Source organism: Macaca thibetana, chromosome 11 (genome assembly GCF_024542745.1).
Source record: "Macaca thibetana thibetana isolate TM-01 chromosome 11, ASM2454274v1, whole genome shotgun sequence".
NCBI classification, from domain to species: Eukaryota; Metazoa; Chordata; class Mammalia; order Primates; family Cercopithecidae; genus Macaca; species Macaca thibetana.
Window position 1 is genome coordinate 32,611,856 of NC_065588.1, and position 24,842 is coordinate 32,636,697.

The 24,842-nt window shown below is 44.9% G+C and overlaps 1 protein-coding gene across 7 annotated transcripts in view; it reads left to right on the forward strand.

The window, feature by feature from the left end:
• The first annotated feature begins 12,739 nt into the window (after window positions 1–12,739).
• DNM1L (dynamin 1 like) overlaps window positions 12,740–24,842 on the forward strand; it is a 67,271-nt gene continuing 55,168 nt past the window's right edge. For 4 of the 7 annotated variants that reach the window (XM_050750045.1, XM_050750042.1, XM_050750043.1 and 1 more), the window contains exon 1: window positions 12,808–13,005. In XM_050750045.1, the coding sequence (XP_050606002.1) occupies window positions 12,904–13,005 (102 nt within the window). In that variant the 5' untranslated portion in view covers window positions 12,808–12,903. Of the gene's footprint in view, window positions 13,006–24,842 lie in introns of all 7 variants that reach the window. The other 3 variants (XM_050750040.1, XM_050750047.1, XM_050750041.1) reach the window with 3 other exon arrangements.

Genomic DNA, 24,842 nt, shown 5'->3' on the forward strand with positions numbered 1-24,842 from the left:
CAGTTATTGCAGAACTAGTTATGTAGCCCTAACGCAACTGCAAAGGAGGCTGGAGAATACAGCGAACATATTTGAGGAATTACTAATATCTGTCATACTCCTTGTTATGAGTTGAACTTGATAACTTCACAGTGGTTATCAAGTTAAAATGAGGTCATTCGCATAAGCCCTAATTCAATATGACTGGTGTCTTTATAGAAGGAAATCTGGGTTGGGTGTGGTGGCTCATGCCTGTAATCCCAGCACTTTGGGAGGCCAAGGTGGGTGGATCATGAGGTCAGGAGATCAAGACCACCTGGCTAACATGGTGAAACCCCGTCTCTATTAAAAATACAAAAAATTAGCCAGGCATGGTGGCAAGTGCCTGTAGTCGTAGCTACTCGGGAGGCTGAGGCAGGAGAATGGCTTGAACCTGGGTGGTAGAGGTTGCAGTGAGCTGAAATCATGCCGCTGTACTCCAGCCTGGGTGACAGAGCGAGACTCCGTGTCAAAAAAAAAAAGAAAAAAAAAAGAAGAAGGAAATCTGTGTATGGAGATGATGTGAACACACACAGGAAGAAGAGGCTGGGCGCAGTGGCTCATGCCTGTAATTCCAACACTTTGGGAAGCCGAGGCAGGCAGATGACGAGGTCAGGAGTTTGAGACCATCCTGGCCAACATGGTGAAACCCTGTCTCTACTAAAAAAAAATACAAAAATTAGCTGGATCTGGTGGCGGGTGCCTGTAATTCCAGCTATTCAGGAGGCTGAGGCAGTAGAATTGTTTGAACCTGGGAGGTGGAGGTTGCAGTGAGCCGAGATCACGCCAAAGCACTCCAACCTGGGCGACGAGCGAAACTCCATCTCAAAAAATAAACACACACACACACACACACACACGAAGAAGATGCCATGTGAAGATGGAGGCAGAGACTGGGGTTATGCTGCTACAAGCCATTAAATACTTGAAGTCACCTAAGTGCTAACTGCTAGGAGAGAGGCATGACAGATTCTCCCTTACAGCCCTCAGTAGTGTTGGATATAAAAATGTTCTAGGAATAAATGCTTGGTGCAGCGAAGTAAAACTAGCACTTAGGCAAAAGTTTAATTACCTCGGCAAGGCAATTTACTTCTGCAGAAGGGTGCTACCTGTGTCTATCAAGATTGTAAGGGCACAGAGAACAAAGGAAACCAGGATTTTTTTTTTTTTGAGACGGAGTCTCGCTCTGTCGCCCAGGCTGGAGTGCAGTGGCGCGATCTCGGCTCACTGCAAGCTCCGCCTCCCGGGTTCACACCATTCTCCTGCCTCAGCCTCCCGAGTAGCTGGGACTACAGGCGCCCACAACCGCGCCCGGCTAATTTTTTGTATTTTTAGTAGAGACGGGGTTTCACCGTGGTCTCGATCTCCTGACCTTGTGATCCGCCCGCCTCGGCCTCCCAAAGTGCTGGGATTACAGGCGTGAGCCACCGCGCCCGGCCGGAAACCAGGATTTTTTTCTATCTTTAATGCAGTCTTTACTTCTGTGTCCCTTCCCCATGGGCTGGGGTTGGACTGCATAATCTGAGCTGACTTGATTGGCTACTTGTATATATATTTTTAAATATAGAAGGGGAGGGGGACATGAGGTACAGAGGTGGAGCATGTGAGACGTGCAGTTTTGGGGGAACAATGGGTGCAGGTAACCAAGGGAACAGATGTGAGTTATTGATTAGAGCTGATAGGAAAGGGGTAGCCTGTTTTACAGTAACTAGGGGCAAGGAGGAACAGGAAAGTTGAGTTTGAGAACAAAAGACAAGGAAGTCAGTAGGCTAAATTTTTGAAGAGAAACTCAGAGAAATTCATTGTATCTTACTGTAGGAACCAATTCTTGGGAACCTTGGTCTTAGACTTCTAGCCTCCAGAACCATGAGACAACATATTTCTACTGTTCTAAACCAACGAGTCTGTGGTACTTTGTTACAGCAGCCCCAGGAAACAAATATATTCCACTACCAAGTTTACACAGAAAAACATTCATTCATTCATTCATTCATTCATTCATTCATTCATTCATTCATTCATTCGACAGTCTTGCTCAGTTGCCCAGGGTGGTGTGCCGTGGCGTGATCTCGGCTCACTGCAACCTCTGCCTCCTGGGTTCGAGCGATTCTCAAACCTCAGCCTCTCCAGTAGCTGGAGCTACAGGCGTGCATCATCATGCCCAGCTAATTTTTGTATTTTTAGTAGAGACAGGGTTTTGCGATGTTGCCAGGCTGGTCTTGAACTCCTGGCCTCAAGTGATCTGCCTGCTTTGGCCTCCCAAAGTGCTGGGATTACAGGTGTAAGCCACCACACCCGGCCAGAAAGATATTTAATATGGGAAATTAGATGCTTATAAATCTGTTAGAGTGCCTGGGAAAAACAGGTGTTAGCTAGACATGCAGGAATTACTTCCCGAACAATGTCACAAAATCAGTACACCAGAAGTTACTGTATATTTATCATAAGCGACAGCTGGTTCTCAGGATCTTTTTATCTCGACTGTTATCTGAGAATCAGGAAAATATCATCAGAACCATTAAGTCCAGAACCACGTCATGCTTCCCATAATCTTGCATCCCAGAGTAGATGTCCCTTTTGTTTGCCATAGTGTACTAGGGAGCCTTTAGATCTGCAAAGGTAGTAGTTAACCAAGGGCTAAAAGCGAAATTTCTCTTCACCATAAAATATGAGCAAATTGAGTTTGCCTGGGGGAGACAAAAAAACAGAAAAACAGAGAAGGGAGATATGAAAAGCTTCTAAGAATGTCAAACAACATTTGGAACCTGGAGTAGAGTTGTAAAGAAAAGAGGCTAATGAGAAGGCTTGATAAATGGGGCAGGTGAAGTTGTTTAAATACAGGAACGCCTAACATATAATTTTCAGTTGTCACTGCTGTGATTTAAAATCACCGTTGCTGGGCGCAGTGGCTCATGCCTGTAAGCCCAGCACTTTGAGAGGCCAAGATGGGCGGATCACCTGAGGTCAGGACACTGAGACCAGCCTGGCCAACATGGTGAAACCCTGTCTCTACTGAAAATACAGCTGGGCGCAGTGGCTCACACCTGTAATCCTAGCACTTTGGGAGGCCAAGGCGGGAGGATCAACTGAGGTCAGGAGTTCGAGACCAGCCTGATAAACATGGAGAAACCCCGTCTCTACTAAAAAGTACAAAATTAGTTTTGCATAGTGATGCATACCTGTAATCCCAGCTACTCAGGAGGCTGAGGCAGGAGAATTGCTTGAACCCGGGAGGCAGAGGTTGTGGTGAGCTGAGATTGCATCATTGCACTCCAGCCTGGGCAACAAGAGTGAAACTCTGTCTCTCAAAAAAATATATAAATAAAATAAAATACAAAAATGAGCTGGCATAGTGGCCCACGCCTGTAATCCCAGCTACTTGGGAGGCTGAGGTGGGAGAACCTCTTGAACCCAGGAGGCAGAGTTTGCTGTGAGCTGAGATCATGCCACTGCACTCCAGCCTGGGCTACAGAGCAAGACTTGATCTCAAAAATATACATAAATATAAATAAAATAACTCTATTATCTCAAATAGTTACTAAAATATGCCACATGTTTTGATGGTAGGAGGATAAAAAGAAGGGCTATGTTCTATTGGGGTGTGGGTGTGGAGCAAAGGGAAGAAATCAGGACCATATCTCAACTCCCAAGTTATTTTGTCGTTTACTGCTCTTAATTGTGTTGTCACACTGCCCTCTCATGGTCCATCAGTATCTCACTAGATTCAATTTCTGGCTTCTGAACCATCTGGCCAGTTCCACCATCTGCAGACAATTTCCTGCACCTGCTAACAAAGTATGTGTTAAGCTTGAGGCCTAGGGAGTAGCAAATTGATTAAAGCTGTTTACTTTATCATCTTTGCAAAACATGGGCAGTTTCCAAAATATGACAAAGAGGCTTCCCCAACAGAGCTGTATATTTTATATTAACATTAGATCCCCACTAACCACTATGATTTGAAGGTGCAGATACTGGCAACTTGGCTGTGATTGATGGTCAAAATGTTGGCATAAAATAATACTGGACACATGCGATAAAAATAGTCTGAATGACCTTTTCCAAGATTGATTAATTTCCAGTTATTAATTTAATCCAAAATAAACTTCCTTTCATTAGGGATTTTAAGTTAGAACAAAGCCAGGCTACTCCCTAGCTAAGTAACTTGGCACCTGTTCTAATGAGGAGTCCTATGCCAAGCCAGACTCATATGTGTTGGCAAGATTTGATTGCCAATCCTGGTTGCAATTATATCAATTCAGAGCCGCTTAAATCCTTGTTATTTCAGATTTTCCAAATAAAACAGAAAAGAAAACCCCATATCCAGTAGACTAATATTATGTAACAAGCTTCATACGAGGTAGTGGGGGAAACCAGCTAAATAAGATAATCACTTCTGCCCTTCGTGAGCTCACTATATTGGTGAAGGGGGAGGGCATATTAGTGCCATATCCACAGTTCCTCCCTGCTCTCCGGCAAAATATATTGCCTGGCTAAGATCCATATGCCTAACAAGTACTTCATCAATATGTGTTGAATTAATGAAGAAAGGAATGAAGACACGAGGCAGAATGTGTAGAGGTTAAGAGTTTGCCGCCGGGCATGGTGGCCCACACCTATAATCCCAGCACTTTGGGAGGCTGAGGCAGTGGATCACCTGAGATCAGGAGTTTGAGACCAGCCTGACCAATATGGTGAAACCCAGTCTCTACCAAAAATACAAAAATTAGCTGGGTGAGGTGGTGTGCACCTGTAATCCCAGCTACTGGGGAGGCTGAGACAGGAGAACTGCTTGCACCTGGGAGGCAGAGGTTGCAGTGAGCTGAGATTGCACCACTGCACTTCAGCCTGGGCGACAGAGTGAGACTCTGTCTCAAAAAAAAAAAAAAAAGAAAAAGAAAAAGGAAAAGTTTTGCCAAAAAGCCCCTTTTCATCCCATCTCTGCCACATACTAGCTATGTAAATTTACCACTTCACTTCAATCCCTGGAGCCTCTGTTTCCACATCTCTAAACCTACTTCATGAGGCTATGATAAAATGCTTAGTATTGTGCCTCACATACAATAAGCACTTAAATAATAGTTCAATAATACTGTGTGAAAAGGGCAACAAAGAAAAATGGAGAAATTCGTGTGGTTAACTATGGGGATTAGAATTCCGATATTATGTGCTGTACATTTAAAAATATGGGGAAGTTGGCTGGGTGTGGTGGCTCATGCCTATAATCCCAGCACTTTGGGAGGCCGAGGTGGGTGGATCACGAGATCAGGAGATCGAGACCATCCTGGCTAACACGGTGAAACCCCATCTCTACTAAAAATACAAAAAATTAGCCGGGCGTGGTGGCGGGCGCCTGTAGTCCCAGCTACTCGGGAGGCTGAGGCAGGAGAATGGCGTGAACCTGAGAGGCGGAGCTTGCAGTGAGCTGAGATCGCACCACTGCACTCCAGCCTGGGCGACAGAGCGAGACTCCATCTCAAAAAAAAAGAAAAAAAAGAAAAAAAAAGTATATATGGAAGTTACTGAATTTGGGGACGTTCTTCAAGGTGAATAAAGAAGTTTATTCTTGCAAACCAATTTATTCCTTGGGATAGGAAACATGATCTCTGGAGACATTGACTCACGTGCTTACAGTTCTATAACCAGAGAGAGAACATATTTTTGTTCAAATTCAAGTTAGGAAATTCTCAGAGAAGGATTCTAAATGGTCCTGCAGGTCCATCCCTAGACCAATCACCTTACCCAGGTGCAGTAGGCCCTCCAGCAAGTCCATGTCCTAATCCCTGGGGCCTGTGGACTTTGTGTCTCAGGAGGGACTCTGGAGATGTGATTAAGGGTACAGGCCTTGAGACAGGGAGATTATCCTGAGTTGTCCAGGTTGGCCAATCTAATGATGGGCTCTTAAACACAGAGAAGCTTTTCTGAGAGTCAGAGGTCTGATGACAGCAGAAGAGTTAAAGAGATGCGACAGGCCGGGCGCAGTGGCTCACGCCTGTAATCCCAGCACTTTGGGAGGCCGAGACGGGCGGATCACGAGGTCAGGAGATCGAGACCATCCTGGATAACACAGTGAAACCCCGTCTCTACTAAAAATACGAAAAAATTAGCTGGGCGTAGTGGCGGGTGCCTGTAGTCCCAGTTACCCAGGAGGCTGAGGCAGGAGAATGGCGTGAACCTCGGAGGCGGAGCTTGCAGTGAGCCCAGATAACTCACTCTGGTCTGGGCGACAGAGTGAGACTCCGTTTCAAAAAAAAAAAAACGAAAACAAAGAGATTCGACATTGCTGGCTTTGAAGAGGTTGGAAGGAGGTCACCAGCAAAGAATGCAAGGGGCCCTTAGAAAAGACAAGGAGGTGGATTCCCTGCTAGAGGCTTTAGGAGGGTTTGCAGCCTGGTGACACCTTGATTTTAGTCCAGTGAGACCTGTGTGAGACTACTGAACTACAGAACTGTAAAACAATACTTTTTTTTTGAGATGGTGTCTTACTCTGTCACCCAGGCTGGAGTACAGTGGTGCGATCTCAGCTCACTGCAAGCTCTGCCTCCCAGGTTCATGCCATTCTCCTGCCTCAGCCTCCTGACTGGCTGGGACTACAGGCGCCCGCCACCATGCCTGGCTAACTTTTTGTATTTTTAGTAGAGATGGGGTTTCACCATGTTAGCCAGGATGGTCTCGATCTCCTGACCTCGTGATCTGCCCACCTTGGCCGTCTAAAGTGCTGGGATTACAGGTGTGAGCCACGGCGCCCGGCCACATTTTTGTTGTTTTAAGCCACTAAATTTGTGGTAATTTGTTAAGGCAGCAAAAGGGAACTAATATACTAGAGAAGCAAGGCAGAAACCAGTGTTCCAGGTTTCAGTTCCTCCCCAGTTCTCTCTGCCCCATATGCCGTGAGGCAGCTTGCTGAATGAGATCCCCTAAGGCCTCCACCACAGCACACTCACCTCATTCCACAGGAATAAACTGTGTGAGAGAATGAAATAGATGATGTAGCGATAAGACGTAGAGCTCTGATTCTGCCTGAGCCCCTAGTTTCAGTCATTTTTTTTTTTTTGAGATGGAGTGTCGCTCTGTCACCCAGGCTGGAGTGCGGTGACATGATTTTGGCTTATGCAACCTCTGCCTCCCAGGTTCAAGCAATTCTCCTGCCTCAGCCTCCCAAGTAGCTGGGATTACAGGCACTCACCACCCCCTCCAGCCAATTTTTGCGTTTTTAGTAGAGACGAGGTTTCACGATGTTGGCCAGGCTAGTCTTGAACTCCTGACCCCAACTGATCCGCCCATCTCGGCCTCCCAAAGTGCTGGGATTACAGGCCAGATCCACTGCGCCCAGCCGTTCCAGTCATTTTTGAGGCAAGTTAGTTCAGAGTTAAATTTCTGTCACTTGCAATTAAATTATCCTGCCTAAATAATAACGCTATGATGAGAGAGGGATGGTTGAAGGAGAAGAGGTGTTTTTTTTTTTTTTTTTTTTTTTTTTTTTTTTGAGATGGAGTTTCACTCTGTCACCCAGGCTGTAGTGCAGTGACGTGATCTTGGCTCGCTGCAACCTCTGCCTCCCGGGTTCAAGCAATTCTCCTGCCTCAGCCTCCCGAGTAGGGGGAGGCGCATGCCACCCTGCCCGGCTAATTTTTTCTATTTTTGGTAGAGACGAGGTTTCACCGTATTAGCCAGGATGGTCTTGATCTCCTGACCTCATGATCTGCCCGCCTTGGCCTCCCAAAGTGCTGGGATTACAGGCATGAGGCACTGCATCCGGCTGAAAAGAGGTTTTAAAGGCCTTTTGAGACAATATCCGATAATGGTTTAATGTGATACCCACAGGAAGCCACTGAAGAACACATTATTCCTAGATGAGCAAAGATTCTTTTTTGTGGGAAATCCATTTAGCCATTTATTGGTTCTGAACATAAAACGTGAGAACCCACACTGGTTTTTTTTTTCTTCTTCTTCTTCTTTTTTTTTTTTTTTAGTTGGAGTTTTGCTCTTGTTGCCCAGACTGCAGTGGTTCAATCTCGGCTCACCGCAACCTCTGCCTCCCAGGTTCAAGCGATTCTCCTGCCTCGGCCTTCCGAGTAGCTGGGACTACAGACACACGCCACCACGCCCAGCTAATTTTTGTATTTTTGGTAGAGATGGGGTTTCGCTGTGTTGGCCAGGCTGGTCTTGAACTCCTGACCTCAAGTGATCCACCACCTTGGCCTCCCAAAGTGCTGGGATTACAGGAGTGAGCCACCACGCCTGGCCCCAAATCAGTTTTTCTTTTCCTTCTGGTGAAACATACTGTGCACAGTGTAAAAATCCTACCTTATGTTATTTTTAAGTTACCAAATTGGAGCCACTTTCAAGTCTTTATCATTTCCTGTTTCTTTTCTTCTGTGCCAGATTAACTCAATGTTCTAGAGTCTAGACAGCTACTGGACAATCCTACTTAAGACTGATTGGTGGTGTTAGTGATAGGAAGACTTTTGAGCACTGGTCACATGATCATTTTTCCTTCTAGAAAAAGATGCATGTTTATAAAAGACTCTGGATGTTCCATCCTAAGAGGTAATTTATAATTTAAATGAAAACATATAATGGCATGCAGCATCCATTATATTTTACTTTTTGGAATATATGTAAGTTTGCTTTTCTAATTTTGTCATTAGCAAATAGGAAAAGACTGCATCCATTGTTGCCACAGTTGTAGTTCTATCAGTTTTGCTCCAGGGCACCTCAGTCCTTTAAAGCAGTTACTGAGTATGCCCATGAAGCTTTACCATGAGCCTGCTTCATACTTTTTTGTCTGTCTTTTCTTGTTAGGAAGAGTAGAGACTGCTCACAATTTTCTCTTTCCTTTTTCTTTTCCTTTTTTTTTTTTTTTTTTGTTTGAGACTGAGTCTCGCTCTTGTTGCCCAGGCTGGAGCACAATGACATGATCTTGGCTCACTGCAACCTCTGCCTCCTGGGTTCAAGCAATTCTCCTGCCTTAGCCTCCTGAGTAGTTGGGATTACAGGCATGCACCACCATGCCCGGCTAATTTTTGTATTTTTAGTAGAGACGGGGTTTCTCCATGTTGGTCAGACTGGTCTCAAACTCCCGACCTCACGTGATCCGCCCGCTTTGGCCTCCCAAAGTGCCGGGATTACAGGCATGAGCCATGCTCTGTCACCCAGGCTGGAGTGCAGTGGCCAGATTTCGGCTCACTGCAAGCTCCGCCTCCCGGGTTCACGCCATTCTCCTGCCTCAGCCTCCCGAGTAGCTGGGACTACAGGCACCCGCCACCTCACCCGGCTAGTTTTTTGTAATTTTTAGTAGAGACGGGGTTTCACCGTGTTAGCCAGGATGGTCTCGATCTCCTGACCTCGTGATCCGCCCGTCTCGGCCTCCCAAAGTGCTGGGATTACAGGCTTGAGCCACCGCGCCCAGCCGCCTTCTCTTTTCTTTAGAAGAAAACGAAAGCTCCATCAACAGAGGGGTGAGAAGCAAAGTGGGTAATATCGGACTATTATGCAATATTATATTTGGTAGAAAGTCAAGAGACTTGGAATAAAACTGTTTTTTGGAGTTCTGAAATTTTTGTCTTATTTTATCTCTGCAATTTTTTTTTTTTTTGAAAATAATCAAACAGAAGATATTCACAAAATCTGTCAAGATGCCAAAACACCACTATTGGATCTTTAGGTCTTAGCTTATTTCATCCGTTTGTTCACAAATATTTATTAGGCACCTGCCATTTGTCCTGCTGAACAAATCAAGTGTGTTCCCCGCAGCAATTGTGTACAGCTAAGCAGATGAATAGCACCCACTGGAGTTGCCTAGTGCACAACTTCCATTACCGCTGGTGGTCCTTGTCCTCATGGAGATTAAATTTAGTAACCTCTAGGAAGTCTTTCTCGAACCTCTATCCTCCCGCTCTGACTGGAAAAAGTGCTCTTCTTATGTTTTCTTTTTCTTTTCTTTTGTTTTTCTTTTTCTTTCTTTTCTTTTCTTTTCTTTTTTTTTTGAGACAGGGCTCACTCTGTCACCTAGGCTGGAGTGCGGTGGCATGATCACAGTTCACTGCAGTCCCCACCTCCCAGGCTTAAGTGATCCTCCTACCGCAGCCTCCAAAGTAGTTGGGACCACAGGCGTGCACCACCATGACAGGCAAGCTAATTTTTTTTGTATTTTTTGTAGAGACTGGGTTTTGCCATGTTGCCCAGACTAGCCTTGAACTCCTGACCTCAAGTGATCTGCCCATCCCAGCCTCCCAAAGTGCTGGGATCACAGACGTGAGTCACGGCATCTGGCCTCTTCTTATGCTTTCCATAACACAACCAGTCATAGTACCTTACCCAGTTATAATGGTGTCATCACCTGTCTCCTGTGTTAGACTGTAAACTCAGGAGACTGAGATGATGACTGTCTTGTTTGTCACTTTCTAAGGACTGGGATACATCATGATTTAAAGAGTCAAAAATCCCTGTCTTCTAGGAGCTGATAATCTAGCAAGGGGATAAAGATAGTACACAAGTTCAATATGCAGTATGTTAGAAGGAGATAAGTGCAATGGAGAAAAATAAAGTAGGTGGGGAGGGGGGCTTTCTCCTCACCTGCTTTATTTATTTATTTATTTATTTATTTAGAGATGGAGTATTGCTCTGTTGCCCAGGCTGGAGTGCAATGGCAGGATCTCGGCTCACTGCAACCTCTGCCTCGTGGGCTCAAGCGATTCTGCTGCTTCAGCCTCCTGAGTAGCTGGGATTACAGGCCTGTGCCCCCACACCTGGCTAATTTTTGTATTTTTATAGAGATGGAGTTTCACCATGTTGGCCAGGCTGGTCTTGAACTCCTGACCTCAAGTGATCCGCCCGCCTCGGCCTCCCTAAGTGCTGGGATTACAGGCATGAGCCACTGCCCCCGGCCTCTCCTCACCTGCTTTAATTCTTTACTCAAATGTCACCTTTTTACTTTGAGATAGGAAATCTTTGGAGGTTTGGAGTAGAGGAGGGAGGGATACTATCTGCCTAAAAAGAAAAACAACATTTATAAATATAACAGTATGGGCTGGGCATGGTGGCTCAGGCCTGTGATCCTCTGGGAGGCCAAGACGGGTGGATCGCTTGAGGTCAGAAGTTCGAGACCAGCCTGGAGCTAACATGGTGAAACCCCGCCCCCCACCCGTCTCTACTAAAAATACAACAATTTTCCCAGCGTGGTGGCAAGTGCCTGTAATACCAGCTACTCAGGAGGCTGAGGCAGGAGAATCGCTTCAAGCCAGGAGGAGGAGGCTACAGTGAGCCGAGATTGCGCCACTGCATTCCAGCCTGGGCAACAGAGTCAGACTCTGTCTCAAAAAAAAAAAAAAAAAAAAAAAAAACAGTATGAGCAAAGAGCGAGCAAGGCAGTTATCAGATGTCTACAAATAAAGGTTTATACATAATATCGATAATAAATGCCTAGCTTCCCCTGTAAAACTCCAATACTCTTTTTTTTTTTTTTTTTTTGAGACGGAGTCTCGCTCTGTCGCCTGGGCTGGAGTGCAGTGGCCGGATCTCAGGTCACGGCAAGCTCCGCCTCCCGGGTTTACACCATTCTCCTGCCTCAGCCTCCCGAGTAGCTGGGACTACAGGCGCTCGCCACTTCGCCCGGCTAGTTTTTTGTATTTTTAGTAGAGACGGGGTTTCACCATGTTAGCCAGGATGGTCTCGATCTCCTGACCTCGTGATCCGCCCGTCTCGGCCTCCCAAAGTGCTGGGATTACAGGCTTGAGCCACCGCGCCCGGCCAACTCCAATACTCTTAATATTTTTTTTTCGTGAACACCGCCCCCACGCTGCTCGGACTCCTGCTTTTTTTTTTTTGTCTTTTTGTAGAGATGAGGTCTCACTCTGTTGACCAGGCTGGTCTCGAACTCCTGGCTCAAGCGATCCTCCTGCTTCCGCTTCTTAAAGTGCTGGGATTACACCGCGCTCGGTCGTTTTTTTTGTTTGTTTGTTGTTTTGAGACGGAGTCTTGCTCTGTCGCCTAGGCTGGAGTGCAGTGGCGCGATCTCTGCTCACTACAAGCTCCGCCTCCCGGGTTCACGGCATTCTCCTTCCTCAGCCTCCCGAGTAGCTGGGACTACAGGCGCCCGCCACCACGCCCGGCTAATTTTTTGTATTTTTAGTCGAGAGGGGGTTTCACCGTGGTCTCGATCTCCTGACCTCGTGATCCACCCGCCTCCGCCTCCCAAGGTGCTGGGATTGCAGGCGTGAGCCACCGCGCCCGGCCTGTTTGCTTTTTTTTTTTTTTTTTCACGAAACCCCTGGAGAACCCGCGTATTCTAACCCGGGCTAGTTTTTTTATTTTTGCAAAGTAACACCCCACACATTCTAGTATCAGCGTACAGATTTTTTTGCACCCAGTTTGGTTGTCTGCGGCCATAAGCTCTTCTTTAAGCCTTTCCAACCCGTTCTTCCAGAGAAAGTGTCTTCATAAGGAAGTGACATTGGATAATTGACACACATCATTGTGCTTAACACATATTCACACCCGGTACTGTCACATCCATCGTGCCTTGAGGACAGGCATAAATATATGGTTTTCCTCCTGCGCTCCCCGCCCGCTCCTAGCCTTTGACCAGAGCCCGCGCAGCATCCCAGCCCCAGGCAAGGGCCCGCCGGTGCCCGCGCAGCCTCCTGGAAGCCGTGGGCATTAGCGTTCCTCCTCGCCAGAACTACAACTCCCAGCAGGCCTTGCTCCTCTCCACCTCCCTTGCAGCGCATGGCCTGCCGGGAGGGGGCAGGTAGCCGGCGGGCCCGGTCCAATGGGTGCCGGCTTCCGAGGAGAGGGAGGAGGAAAGGAGGAAGGAGGCGAACTCTGGGCCCCGGCCCCATTCATTGCCGCGGCCGGCGGGCACTGGGGCCCCGTGTTTTCAGAGTCATGGAGGCGCTAATTCCTGTTATTAACAAGCTCCAGGACGTCTTCAACACGGTGGGCGCCGACATCATCCAGCTGCCTCAAATCGTCGTAGTGGGAACGCAGGTGAGAGCAGCAGGCGGCGTTCGCTCGGGCCAGACCCCCGGCCACAGGCCTGGTCGGTGCTGCGGCAGTGCCCACTCCCGCGCCAGCCTTTGCGGCCTGTGGGAGGAGGGCCTTGCTGGGGGCCCCAGGGCTCTCCGGGCTCTACAGCACCCGCCCGCCCGGGGCAGCGTTGCATCGAGGCGGAGAATCCGGGGCCCGGCCAGGGGCGGAGCCGGCGCGGCGGGCCTGGATGGCCCGGCGGGTCCCGGGGGCAGGAGAGGGAAGGATGGGCCGGCGGGCGGAACTAAAGTCCGCTGGGACCGGGCGCGGCCTCGTCCGCTTGCCGCTGCCTCCAAGGGCAGCTGGGGGACGCGCGGGGCACTCGGGGCCGCGCTGGGCTCGGTGGATTGGCTGTTCCCATCTCGGTTGGCTTTCGTTCGACGGGTGTTTTATTCTCCCTGCCTTGCCCAGGGACTGCAGAGTTAGTTTTGGAATCGCGCTGTTGAGGCTGAGAGACGCTACCGTGCGTGAGCGCCAGTGTTTTCCTGCAGTGTAATTCCACCAGGTCTCGAGAACGCCGAATAAGCATTTAAAAAACAAAACAAAACGTGTATCTAGAGTTCTGCGGGTGTTGGGAAGGAATGTCCCATTTTTCTGCGTAGGCTGTGGTTTTTGTCTTCCACAGTTTTGTGATCGTGCCCTAAATTGGGCATCAGTTTCTCCGGTCTTCTCATAGCTAACTCATTTTTTTTTTAAATGCAGAAATGTTGAGGAAATAAATGTTATTTCTAGAGTGACAGAGAAGGAGTATAAATTTCCTTTTCTCTGTCTGCTGCTTTTATTGACCTAGGAATCATAGGACTTCGATTAGAATTCAGAGAAACGGATTTTAGAAATTAGTATACTGATTTTAAGTGCCTTCATTTCTTAATAGTATGTTTTCTATTGAGAAGGTGACGGTTTCCCCATCATTTTCCATGAGGTACATAGTATAGGGTATAAATATTATGAGAAGGAACTTAATGTTCAAAGTATTAGTGGCTATGCAGACACTGGAAACTATAGACATCCTGTACTCGTTTGTTTGTTTGCTTGGCTTTTAAATAGTTGAAGCAATAGAAATTGTTTTAGAAACACATTTCCTTGGTCTGCGATAGGATTGGGAAAGATTCTGCTCAATCTTGCCTACATATTCTAGTATTTGTAACACTTAATATTTGTAATGTTTGGAGACTCAGAAGCATCAAACATAAGTTACAAGGAATATTTTTTATTGAATATAATTTTGTTCAGTCAGGGACATGTAGTAAGTGCTCTAAATATTTTGAATAAATATTGCTCACTCTAACCACATAATGTTTTAAAACACTGGTACTTTTATCATCAAAAACCAGTTTTTGTAAAAAGAATTAGAGATAATATAAATTGAGGCTTTGATAGTCAGTGATTCAGAAGTGTCTCCTAGCTGCACACTAGAAACTTTCCATATACCTTTAAAAGAGATTCTCAGTGCTTTTTCAGCATGAAGAAGTAAAAGAATTAGGGATATAGTGTGTCAGCATAGTTTAAAATCAATACTTTTTTTCTTTTTACACAAAATAGAGTTTATTTTGGTTAGTAAACCTGTTGGCAAAATACAGACTGGCAGGAGAGAAAAGTAAAGATCCCATCCTTCTGGAAGCCATTAACGTGCAGAAACCATCCTAGTACTGACAGTCATATGCTGTATCTGCATGTTGATGTTTGACATTTCTCAAGAGGTCAGTTTTTCTGCTTGATTTAATGAGGGTTATCTCCATCTAAGTTCTTATTAACTGATAATCAGTCTTTTACTCAAGTCCAGAAGAAATACAGAATAGAAATTATCCAAGGTAGGCAGATCACTTGAGTCCAGGAGTTCAAGACCAGTCTGGGCAACGTGGGGCAACTCCATCTCTACAAAAAATACAAAAATTAGCTGGGTGTGGTGGCGCGAACCTGTAGTCCCAGCAACTCAGCTGGCTGAGGTGGGAGGATCACCTGAGCCTGGGAGGTTGAGGCTGAGGTGTGTGCAGGAGTGCATATCACTGCACCCCAGCAGAAAGAGAGAGAGAGAGAGAGAGAATAGAAACTATTTCCTCCCCCCACCGCCTTTTTTGTAGTGTGTTGGGGAAACAAGAATATCTTGGTTTGGATACTAGTACACCATTACTTTGTGATGTCTGCCATTTTTACTCTTTGCTATTATGTAACATATATATACCTCACATTTATATTTAATGGATTAGTTGTAGTGAGTGAATTCCAGACATATAAGTGTTTTGTACTTAGTTCTGCCTAGTAAACCTATCGTCAGTAATCATGTCTTCAGAATACAGGTTTAAATTCGCCAAGTACTATGGTGTGTGGCGTGTGCCGGTAGTCCCAGCTACTTGGGAAGACTCATGAGTCCAGGAGTTTGAGGCTGCAGTGAGCTATGATTCTGCGATGGCACTCCAGCCTGGGCGACAGAGTGAGACCCTGTGTCTTAAAAAAAATTAAAAAACAACTACAAGTGTAGTGTCTATCCTACATATTATCCATACCTTAAATGGCTTCAGTTTCTATCTTGTTGAACTTTTTGGAATAGTGATTCTCAGACTTGAGTGTTTATTAAGAATCACTTTAGGTTTGGGTTTAGGTTTTTGTTTTTGTTTTTTTTTTTTTTTGAGATGGAGTTTCGCTTTTGTTGCCTGGGCTGGAGTGCAATGGCATGATCTCGGATCACTGCAACCTCTGCCTCCTGGCTGCAAGCGATTCTCCTGCCTCAGACTCTCGCGTAGCTGGGATTACAGGCATGCGCCACCATGCCCAGCTAATTTTGTATTTTTAGTAGAGATGGAGTTTCTCATTGTTGGTCAGGCTGGTCTCAAACTCCCGACCTCAGGTGGTCCGCCCGCCTCAGCCTCCCAAAGTGCTGGGATTACAGGTGTGAGCCACCGCGCCCGGCCAAAGAATCACTTTGAAAATAAGTTTCCTGGATCCTATCCCCAGAGATTTTGATAATAAGCCTGAGGTGGGTGAGGGACCATAGGTGATTCTGATACAGATGGTTCCTAGATCTTAATTTGAAAAACATAGTGAATCATTGGATTTTAAAATGCATGATACTGGAAAAAGCAGGAAAATTAGGGGAAGTTGAATCTATGGCATACGACCATCCAGTACTATGCTGACTTTGGTGGCATTCTTGCTCCATATATCACTTCCCAGGCAAACATTGCTGACTTCTAAATGTTTTAAACTTTGTTTTTATGAAATGCCCAAGTAACACTCATTTGGGGGCTAGGGACTTGGAGGAGTGGAGGTGAGGGACTCATGTTTACAGCTATCAATCATTCACATGTTTTATGTGTTAGCTAAATAAATTGTTTTTCTTTTTTGCTAGTAGGGACCATCTGTGAAATGAACAGACATAGTGGGGAGAGAGAGAAGGCTGATGATACTTTTAGACCATGGTGTACTTTGCAGGTAGAGGAGATAAGACTTAAAACAACTTTTGTGACTCAACTTGGGAAATGTAATCCTATTTCTTAAATTAAGAATTGGAAAGGGGAGCCATCCAGGTATGTAATCTAAACTACCACTCAATATAGGTATCTGAATACAGATGACATTAACCTGAGACTCTGGCTTAGTGTTCCTAGTAATGTACTTTACGCTTTTCCTTTTATTTCAGTGATTTCGGCATTCTATCTTCAGTAATTCAGACAAATGTAAAAGGAAAAACAATTTGAATTTTTATTTTTATTTTTTGAGGGTCTGGCTCTTTCACCCACGCTAGAGTGCACTGGCATAATCCGTAGCTCACTGTAACCTCAAATTCCTGGGTGCAAGCAGTCCTCTTGCCTCAGCCTTCTGAGTAGCTGGGATTACAGGCATGCACCATTATGCCTGGCTAATTTTTTTTTAAAAATTTAAAATCGCTGCCTTACTATGTTACCAAGGCTGGTTTCAAACTCCTGGGCTCAAATGATCCTCTTGCCTTGGCCTCCCAAAGTGCTGGGATTATAGGTGTGAGCCACTGCACCCAGCCTAAAAATAATTTGGATTTCATTTTATTTTATTTTACTTGTTTTTGAGGGGGAGTCTTGCTCTGTCTCCCAGGCTGGAGTGCAGTGGTGAGATCTCAGCTCACCGCCGCAAGCTCCGCCTCCCGGGTTCACGCCATTCTCCTGCCTCAGCCTCCCAGTAGCTGGGACTACAGGCGCCCACCACCACGCCTGGCTAATTTTTTTGTATTTTAGTAGAGACGGGGTTTCACCGTGTTAGCCAGGCTGGTCTCGATCTCCTGACCTCGTGATCCGCCCGTCTCGGCCTCCCAAAGTGCTGAGATTACAGGCGTGAGCCACCGCGCCCGGTTATTTATTTTTTTAGAGATGGAGTTCCGCTTGTCGCCCAGGCTGGAGTGCAGTGGCGCGATCTTGGCTCACTGCAGCCTCCGCCTCCTGGGTTCAAGCGATTCTCCTGCCTCAGCCTCCTGAGTAGCTGGGATTACAGGTGCCCACCACCATGAATGGCTGTTTTTTTTTTTTCTTTGTTTCTTGAGACGGTGTCTCGCTCTGTTGCCTAGGCTGGAGTGTAGTGGCGCGATCTCTGTTCACTACAACCTCCGCTTGCCGTGTTCAAGTGATTCTCCTGCCTCAGCCTCCTGAGTAGCTGGGATTACAGGCGCAGGCCACCACGCCTGGCTAATTTTTGTGCTTTTAGTAGAGACTGGGTTTCACCATGTTGGTCAGGCTGGTCTCGAACTCCTGACCTCATGATCCACCCGCCTCAGCCTCCCAAAGTGCTGGGATTACAGACGTGAGCCACTGCACTTGGCCCAATTTTTGTATTTTTATTAGAGACAGGGTTTTACCATGTTGGCCAGACTGGTCTCAAACTCCTGACCTCAAATAATCTGCCTGCCTCAGCCTCCCAAAGTGCTGGGATAACAGGTATGAGCCACCATGCCCAGCCAATAATTTGGATTTTAATTACTAATTTCCAAATCAACTTTTAAAAAATTAACATTAAAAATACTGAAATATTCGTATAACACAAAATTCACTATTATAAAGTATACACAACTCAGCAGTGTTTAGTACGTTCACAAAGTTGTACCACCATAGTGTAATTCCAGAATATTTTCATTACCTGAAAAAGAAAACTTCCTGCCCCTAAGCAGTCACCCCCATTTTGTCCTCCCCTAACTTCTGACAGGTTTTGATTTTATAAGCCCGACGTGGGTGAGGGACCATCGGTAACTCTGATACAGATGGTTCCTAGATCCTAATTTGAAAAATATATTAGTGAATCATTGGATTTTAAAGTGCATGATACTAGAAAAAGCAGGAATCACTGGCAACCACTAATCTACTTTCTGTCTCTGTGGATTTGCCTATTTGGGATATTTCACATTAGTGGAATCCTATAATATGTGATTTGATCTTTTGTGCCAGGCATCTGTTGCTCAACATAATTTTTTTTTTTTTTTTTTTTTTGAGATGGAGTTTTGCTCTGTTGCTCAGGCTGGAGTGCAATGGCATGACCTCAGCTTACTGCAACCTCCACCTCCCGGGTTCAAGTGATTCTTTTGCCTCAGCCCAGATTACAGGCGTGGCCTCCACACCCAGCTACTTTTTTTGTATTTTTGTAGAGACGGGGTTTTGCCATGTTGGCCAGGCTGATCTTGAACTCCTGACCTCAAGTGATCTGCCTGCCTCGGCCTCCTAAAGTGCTGGGATTATAGGCATGAGCCACTCAACATAATGTTTTGTAGGTTTATCCATTATGTAGCATGGCAGAATAATAAATATTCCATTGTATAGATACAGCACAGTTTATCAGTTCATCAATTGATGGATTTTTGGATTGTTTCTATTTTTTGGCTATTTTGAATAATACTGCTGTGAACATTCATTTACAAGTTGTGTGAATGTGTGTTTTTAAATTCTCTTGAGTATATACCTAAGTAGACTTGCTGGGTCATATGATAATTCTTATGTTTAACTTTCTGAAAAACTGCCAAACTGTTTTCCATAGTGGGTGCACCTTTTTTTTTTTTTGAGTCAGGGTCTCACTCTCTCCCCCAGACTGGAGTATAGTGGCGCGATCTTGGCTTACCTCAGCCTCTACCTCCCAGGCTCAAGCCGTTCTCCTGCTTCAGCGTCCCGAGTAGCCAGGATTACAGGTGCGCGCCACTACTGCCTGGCTACTTTTTATATTTTTAGTTAGAGACGGGGTTTTGTCATGTTGCTCAGGCTGGTCTCAAATCCCTGACCTCAAATGATCCACCCACCTCAGCCTCCCAAAGTGCTGGGATTACAGGTGTGAGCTGCCGTGTCCGGCTGTGACTGCACCATTTCACACCCCCTTTGGGGTTCCGGTTTCTGCACGCCCTTCTCAACAGTTTTATTTTATTATTATTATTATTATTATTTTTTTGAGATGGAGTCTCTCTCTGTTGCCCAGGCTGGAGTGCAGTGGCGCTATCTCGGCTCACTGCAAGCTGCGCCTCCCGGATTCACGCCATTCTCTTGCGTCAGCCTCCCAAGTAGCTGGGACTACAGGCAACCGCCACCGCGCCCGGCTAATTTTTTTTGTATTTTTTTGTTAGAGACCTGGTTTCACCGTGTTGGCCAGGATGGTCTCGATCTCCTGACCTCGTGATCCAGCTACCTCGGCCTCCCAAAGTGCTGGGATTACAGGCGTGAACCACCGCGCCCGGCCAACACTGTTACTGTCTTTTTTTTTTTTTTTTTTTTTTTTTTAAGCGCTAAATCATTCTGCAATTCTTTATTTGAAAAACAGCATTTTTTGACCCCTATGCCATTTCCTTCTCTTTTGGCCAACTCTTTCATAGTTTGATGTCTCTCTCTTTTTGTTTTTCTCCATGAGCACTGCTTTCTACATGTTAGCATTTATTGACTGTAGTTTAATTCCTTCTGATGCATTGTTTTCTTGTGTTTTTCGATAAATGTGTTTTTCCCTTTTTTTTGTATAGATTATGAGCTGCTGCTTTTTTTTTTTTTAGCTTAACAAAATGGAGGTGAAATTTGCGGAATATAAAATTAGCCCTTTTTCTTTTCTTTTTTTTTGAGACGGAGTTGCCCAGGCTGGAGTGCAATGGCACGATCTTGGGTCACTGCAACCTCTGCCTCCCGGGTTCATGTGATTCTCCTGCCTCAGCCTCCCAAGTAGCTGGGATTACAGGCATGTGCCACGCCTGGCTAATTTTGTATTTTTAGTAGAGACAGGGTATCTCCATGTTGGTCAGGCTGGTCTCAAACTCCCCACCTCAGGTGATCCACCTGCCTCGGCCTCCCAAAGTGCTGGGATTATAGGTGTGAGCCACTGTGCCCGGCCAAAATTAGCCCGTTTATAAAATGTATAATTCTGTGGCATTTAGTGCGTTCATAATGACATGTCTGTCTAGGTCCAAAACAATTTCATCACAAAAGAAAACTGTACTATTGAGCTGTCTCTCCCTCTTCTTTCTTTCCATTTAATGGCTGAGTAATACTCTATTATATGTATAAACCACGTTTGGTTTATTCAATTATCTATTGATGAGCAGTTGGGTTGTTTCTACCTTTTGGCTGTTGTGAATAGTGCTGCTATGAACATTGGTGTACAAGTATTTGAGTACCTGTTATCAGTTATTTTGGTATATACCTAGGAGTAAAATTGCTGAGTTCTAAGGTAATTTTGTTTAACTTTTTGAGCAACCACCAAACTGTTTTCCACAGCAGCTACCCCGTTTTAAAATTCCCACCAGCAATGTATGAGGGGTGCAGTTTTTCTGTATCTTTGTCAACATTTGTTATTATCTGTTGTTGATTACAGTCATACTAATGGGTGTAAAGTAGTATTTCATTGTAGTTTTGCTTTGCATTTTTCCCTAATAACTAATGGTGTTGAACATCTTTTTGTGTGCTTGTTGGGGTTGTCTTATTGTTGAATTGTAAAAGTTCTTTTTTTTTTATTTTTGAGATGGAGTCTCTCTCTGTTGCCCAGGCTGGAGTGCAGTGGCGCCATCTCAGCTCATTGCAACCTCTGCCTCCCGGGTTTAAGCGATTCTTCTGTCTTAGCCTCCCGAGTTGCTGGGACTACAGGCGTGCACCACCACGCCTGGCTAATTTCTGTAGTTTCAGTTGAGATGGGGGTGTCACCATATTGGCCAGGCTGGTCTCGAACTCCTGACCTTGTGATCTGCCTGCCTCGGCCTCCCAAAGTGCTGGGATTTACAGGTGTGAGCTACCATGCCCGGCCAAGAGTTCTTTATATATTCTGGATACTAGACACTTAACAGTATGTAATATACAAATATTTTCTCTCATTCTGTAGGTTTTGTTTTTTTTCTTTTCTTTTCTTTTTTTTTTTTGAGACACAGTTTTGCTCTTTTGCCCAGGCTGGAGTGCAATAGTGTGATCTTGGCTCACTGCAACTTCTGCCTTCTGGATTCAAGTGATTCCTCTGCCTCAGCCTCATGAGTAACTGGGATTACAGGCTCGTGCCACCACATCCGGCTAATTTTTGTATTTTTAGTACAGATGGAGTTTTACCATGTTGGCCAGGCTGGTCTTGAACTCATGACCTCAGGTGATCCGCCCACCTTGGCCTCCCAAAGTACTGAGATTACAGGCATAAGCCACCACACACGGCCTTGTCTTTTTACTGCCTTGTTAGTGTTCTTCAGTACATAAAAGGTTTTACTTTTGATTAAGGCTAATTTATCTTTTTTTTTTTTCTTTTATTGCTTGTGATTTTGGTGTCATATCTAAGGCATTGACAAATCCAAAGCCATGAAGATTTATTTATTTTTTGTTTTTTAATGTTTGTTTCCCTAATTATTTTGACTTGTATATTTAGGCTTTTGGTCCATTTTGAGTACATCTTCATATGGTATAAGGTAGGGGTTCATTTCATTTTTTTGCATATGCTTCTCCAGTTGACCCAGTACCATTTGTTGGAGAGACTGTTCTTTCTCCATTAAATAGTCTTGGTATTGCTGAAAATCAGTTGACCAAAGATTTTTTTTTTTGAGACAGGGTCTCACTTTGTCACCCAGGCTGGAGTGCAGAGGCGCAGTCTCGGCTCACTGCAACCTCTACCTCCTGGGCCCAAGTGATTCTCTTGCCTCAGCCTCCTAAATAGCCTAAGTAGCCTCCTAAGTAGCTGGGACTACAGGCGCCTGCCACCATGCCTGGCTATTTTTTGTGTGTGTGTTTTTTTTAGTGGAGTTGGGGTTTTGCCATGTTGGCCAGGCTGGTCTTGAACTCCTGACCTCAGGTGATCCACCCACCTTAACCTTCCAAAGTGCTGGGATTACAGGCATGAGCCACTGTGCCTGGCCAGCGAAAGATGTATTATATGGGTTTATTTCTGGATTCTCAGCTCTTTTCTTTGATTACTGTATCTTTGGAGTATATTTTAAATTTGAGAAGTGTAACTTTCCCAGCATTGTTTTCCTTTTTCAAAATTGTTTTGATTGTTTGGGGTCCCTTGCCATTCCATATGAATTTTATTTTATATTATTTTATTTTGAGAGGTAGTCTCACTCTGTGCCCAGGCTGGAGTGCACTGGCGCAATCTCAGCTCACTTGCAGCCTCTGCCTCCTGGGTTCAAGTGATCCAACCACCTCAGGCTCCCATGTAGCTGAGATTACAGATGCCCACCACCACGCCTGGCTAATATGTGTTTTTTTAGTAGAGATGGGGTTTTAACCATGTTGGCCAGGTTGGTCCCAAACTCCTAACCTCAGGTGATCTGCCTGCCTTGGCCTCCCAGAATGCTGGGATTATAGGCGTGAGCCACTGTGCGGGCCACATACGAATTTTAGATTTGGCTTCTTCATTTCTGTAAATAAGATGGTTGGGATTTTGATGGGGATTGTGTTGCCTCTATAGGTTGCTTCAGGTTTTATTGGCATCTTAACCATTTTGAGTTAGAATTTTTGATTGGCAGGGTTTTTCTTTCAGCACTTTATCTTACTGCCTCTGGCTCCTATGGTCTCTCTCTCTCTCTCTCTCTCTCTCTCTTTCTTTTGAAAACAAGTTTATTAAAGTAAAGGAATAAAAGACTGACTACTCCATAGGCAGAGCCGCTGTGGCCCCTATGGTTTCTGATGAGAAATCTGTTGTATCTGTTGTTACTCTTATTGAGGATCCCTTGTTCATGACTCATAGCTTCTCTCTTGCTTCTTTTAACATTTGTCTTTGTTTTTCAACAGTTTGATTATAATTTATCTCAATGTGTGTATCTCTTTGTGTTTATCCTGCTTTGAGTTCATCGAGCTTCTTGGATGTGTAGATTCGTATTACTTTTTCATGCTTTTATGGAAGAAGTGGGGATTTTCATGGATGATACTTCTGCTATTCAAGTTCATAGCCTTGTCAGATATCTGAATCTCTCACTCTTCAGTGATCCAGAAAGTACTGGACATATAGTTTTATAACCAAGAAAAAATTCCTTCCTAAGGACTGTTAAGTCTGCAGTATTTTAGAAAGTTTGGATTTTGGATATTAAGTTCATGTAAGAGCGGCATTTTAAGTCGAGTGTGGTGACCTGTGCCTGTAGTCCCAGTTACTTGGGAGACCTGGTGGCAAGACTGCCTGAGCCCAGGAGGTGGAGGGCTATGTCGTTCACTGTGATTGTGCCTGTGACTAGCTGCTGCACTCCAGCCTAACCAACATAGTGAGACCCGGTCCCTTAAAAACAAAAAGCACTCCACATATTAACTGCAAATTATGAAGTGGTTTAAACTTCATATATATATTTTGTCATTACATAGAGGGTTTCAGCTATACGGAAGAAACATTTTAGTTTAGCTGTTTTTATTTTTTTTGAGACAGAGTTTTGCTCTTGTTGCCCGGGCAGGAGTGCAATGGTGTGATCTCGGCTCACCGCAGCCTCCATCTCCCGGGTTCAAGTGATTCTCCTGTCTCAGCCTCCCAAGTAGCTGGGATTACAGGCATGTGCCACCATGACTGGCTAATTTAAATTTTTAGTAGAGACAGGGTTTCTCCATGTTAGTCAGTCTGGTGTCGAACCCCCAACCTCAGGTGATCCGCCCGCCTCGCCCTCCCAAAGTGCTGGGATTACAGGTGTGAGCCACTGCGCCCAGCCAAATTTAGCTGTTTTAAGTACCATAAGATTAACATTTCTAAGGATACACTTAGAAATATTTTATTTAAATAAGTGAAGCAAATATTAAGGAAACCTTCTGTAAATCTAAAATTATTTCAAAATAAAAAGTAAAACATTAAGAGAAGTATATCTTTACTATATTAATGTCAAAATAAAGAATTGAGAGAGCTGCCTTACACAATGAAAAATTAAAACTTAGAAGTTAAATAAGGAATCAGCTTTGGTTAATGTGGTATGAATGAACATTATTAACTCCTCAGCCCCAACTGATGCTGATTATTAGGGAAGAGCTGAAAATACAACAAAACCTTTTCAGTGAAAGGCCACATCTCAAAATATAAATTCAAAACACTAAAAATCCCAATACAGTGCAATTTGGAAGAAACTAAAACTAAAAGATGACACTGAGACCAGGCACACAAATCTTTAGCTCCTAAATATAATTCAGGATACTGAATCAGCTTTGGGAGTTTGTGGAGAAAAAAATCTGAAGGCCTTGTAGTGCCAGTGGAGCCCTATTTTCAGAGCAAGCTAGCTGTGATTTTTGCCGCTTTAGAACTCTTGTAGCTACTCGACTTCCTGGGAAGAGCCTAGACATTGGATGTTTAAATCACCAGGTGGGGAAAAAAGCACTGATAGAGCCAATTGTTGAAGAAGCCAGTACCATTTATAATACTGAATCTAGGTGAGAGGTAAAACATTGGGA